Genomic DNA, 2,581 nt, shown 5'->3' on the forward strand with positions numbered 1-2,581 from the left:
AGATATTTCACTTGCACGACCCATAAGCAAATTGAGATCGATATCCTGCAAGAGTGTTGATATAAGTTCATACAATAATAGAAACGAGTTTGCTTTAAAAACACGAAAATCGAAGCCATTAACTTGTATCTTATTTTCGTTTACTGATGGAAATTAGATATTCCCCAATTTGTACGAATTTTTTTTTTTCAGTTTTTGACATGTTCTATAGACGATTTGATTTAAATACTCCGTCAAATGTCGTCTTTCGTTTAAGAACTTAAAAACAAAAGTTATAAAATTGTAAGGTAGCATCGACGTATTGATGGACTCCAGTGACGGAGTGGCGAACTCACTGACGTAGTGACGAACTCATTGACGGAGTGGCGAACTCATTGACGGAGTGACGAACTCACTGACGTACTGACGTATGAGGTAGCCCTGACTCGATAAATTGATAAGTTCGCGTCTGTTACTTCTATGTTTGAACTAAACCTAGTATCGTATAAGACATTTGAAATCAATTCTTTATCCAAAGATTTCCAAGAAGTAAAAAGTAAATGTACTTTCCCCTCAATAATCAAAATTCTATAGTCTGGAAGACACAAAAATAATAAAACGTTAGCCTACAAAACGGATCTCAATTTAGCTTGAAGTGAAACAAATTTTCTACTTTTTTATTTTGCGAATGTAAATTAAATTGTTCGAGTGATAATAGAATTCAAGTTTATTTTTTGTCTAGAGGAATCTTGAAAATCTGCGTTTAACCCTTTGTCCTTCGTTCAATAAGTTGCAATAGCTGCACAATAGGATTGAAATAAAATATAAAAGTGGCTAAACATTGATTACATTTTCAAGTAATAATCCAATGCAATAAAAACAAGTAATTGAACAATGAATGAAAATTACATACAATACATATAAAAACAAATATCGAAACATTTTTACAACATAAAATCCCAAATAAAGCATATTAATTAAGCGTTAACCCTCAGTAATACTACTGGGAGGGTGGGAGGGTTTTAAAACTAATAAGCGATCAAGGCTTAGCACGCTAACTGCACAACAAGGCAAGCAATGCTATAAACAAAACGAGGCTAGCTAATGAATATGCGTGAAGGTCGGGTCAGGTTAGGTCAGCGAGTACACTACAGGTCATAGTTAAAATTAGATTTAACAAAATCTTCACTTTAACCCTTTGTCCTTCGTTCAATAAGTTGCAATAGCTGCACAATAGGATTGAAATAAAATATAAAAGTGGCTAAACATTGATTACATTTTCAAGTAATAATCCAATGCAATAAAAACAAGTAATTGAACAATGAATGAAAGTTACATACAAATACATATAAAAACAAATATCGAAACATTTTTACAACATAAAATCCCAGACCCACACGTACTTGTATAAAAAAATGACGTTGTGTCTATTGTTTAAAGTGTTTTAGGGATTAAGCATGAAAAATTATGCATAGCCTGCTGGCGAAGATGTAGATCGGAATGCACATAACGCTGGAAGCACTCGCTGGACCAATAACCCAGGAGTTTGATATTGCTATCGCTTAAACCGACAGAAGATGCCCAAGAGGCGGCACCACGACGAAAGGAGTGTCCGCCATAGAGTTTATAGTTTAACCCAATGACATGCAAAATATACTGAAAAGATCGCAAAAAAGTATTGTAACCCAGGAAAGAGCCATTTTGCAACAAAAAGAGCGGGGAAAGCGGAGTACCTGGAAGGCATAAGATATTATGAAGCGCAGTTACTGGGCAAAGCGGGTGATTTTGCAAATGAGGCAATAATACAAAGATATCCTTAGTGCGAAACTGAATCGTTTTAGTGACTTTAAGTCGAACAATTAAACCTTCATTTGTAATCTGGACATCGCGTCGTTGTATATCAACAGCCGGATCAAAATGGTCCTTAATAAGAAAATTAATCGGTCTAAGGAAGCCAAAAAAACCAAGCAAACAAGCAGCCCAAAAAATTTTGTTGTTATAGTTTTGTAAATCCAAAGCCGCGTGGATTTTAAGAAGCAAAGTAGGCGTGACAGGTGTTTTACAGTTTTAACCTGCCCCTAGTTCTCGCTTGACTCCAGTCAATAAATGTTGAACAGTCCAGCTCTGAATAGGATCGGTTAAATTGTTCGACTTATATAACAATGAAATAATATTCAAATAAGATCTAATACTGCTATAAGTAAAGTGTTTGACATCAACAAGATAAGCTATATACATTTCTATAGTAGCATTTTTGACAGGAAACACTGGAAGAGCATATTGCCTACAAAAGTCCTTAAAAGTCTTCCAGTGTGTTTGATAAGTTTTGCGAGTAGTGTTAGCCCATCCCTTGCCTTTCAAACGTTCCACTGTAGAATATAGCCGGTTCAAGCCCCATTCTCGGGGAACCCCACCTATAAGTAAAAAACAAAGGTGTCACATGGTTGAGAAGTTCTGAAGCGTGGAAGAAAAGATCATAACTTCCCAAGACGCTATAAAGTCGGCTGAGTTGATCTGGTTCATGTAGCCTCGAAGCAGCATCAGCAGCAATATTAAGTCGACCAGGGATATATCTGGCTACCAAGTCAAAGTTAAATATGGC

The 2,581-nt window shown here is 35.8% G+C and overlaps 1 protein-coding gene across 1 annotated transcript in view; it reads right to left on the reverse strand.

Moving 5' to 3' along the window:
• Positions 1-2,046: 2,046 nt before the first annotated feature.
• The window catches only part of LOTGIDRAFT_153315 (hypothetical protein), a gene marked incomplete at both ends in the record, with an annotated part of 2,886 nt that continues 2,351 nt past the window's right edge, over positions 2,047-2,581 (reverse strand). Inside the window, one exon of the mRNA XM_009057216.1 lies at positions 2,047-2,393. Within this exon, the coding sequence (XP_009055464.1) occupies positions 2,047-2,393 (347 nt within the window). The remainder of the gene's footprint in view (positions 2,394-2,581) is intronic.

Source organism: Lottia gigantea (genome assembly GCF_000327385.1).
Source record: "Lottia gigantea unplaced genomic scaffold LOTGIsca_3, whole genome shotgun sequence".
NCBI lineage: Eukaryota > Metazoa > Mollusca > Gastropoda > Lottiidae > Lottia > Lottia gigantea.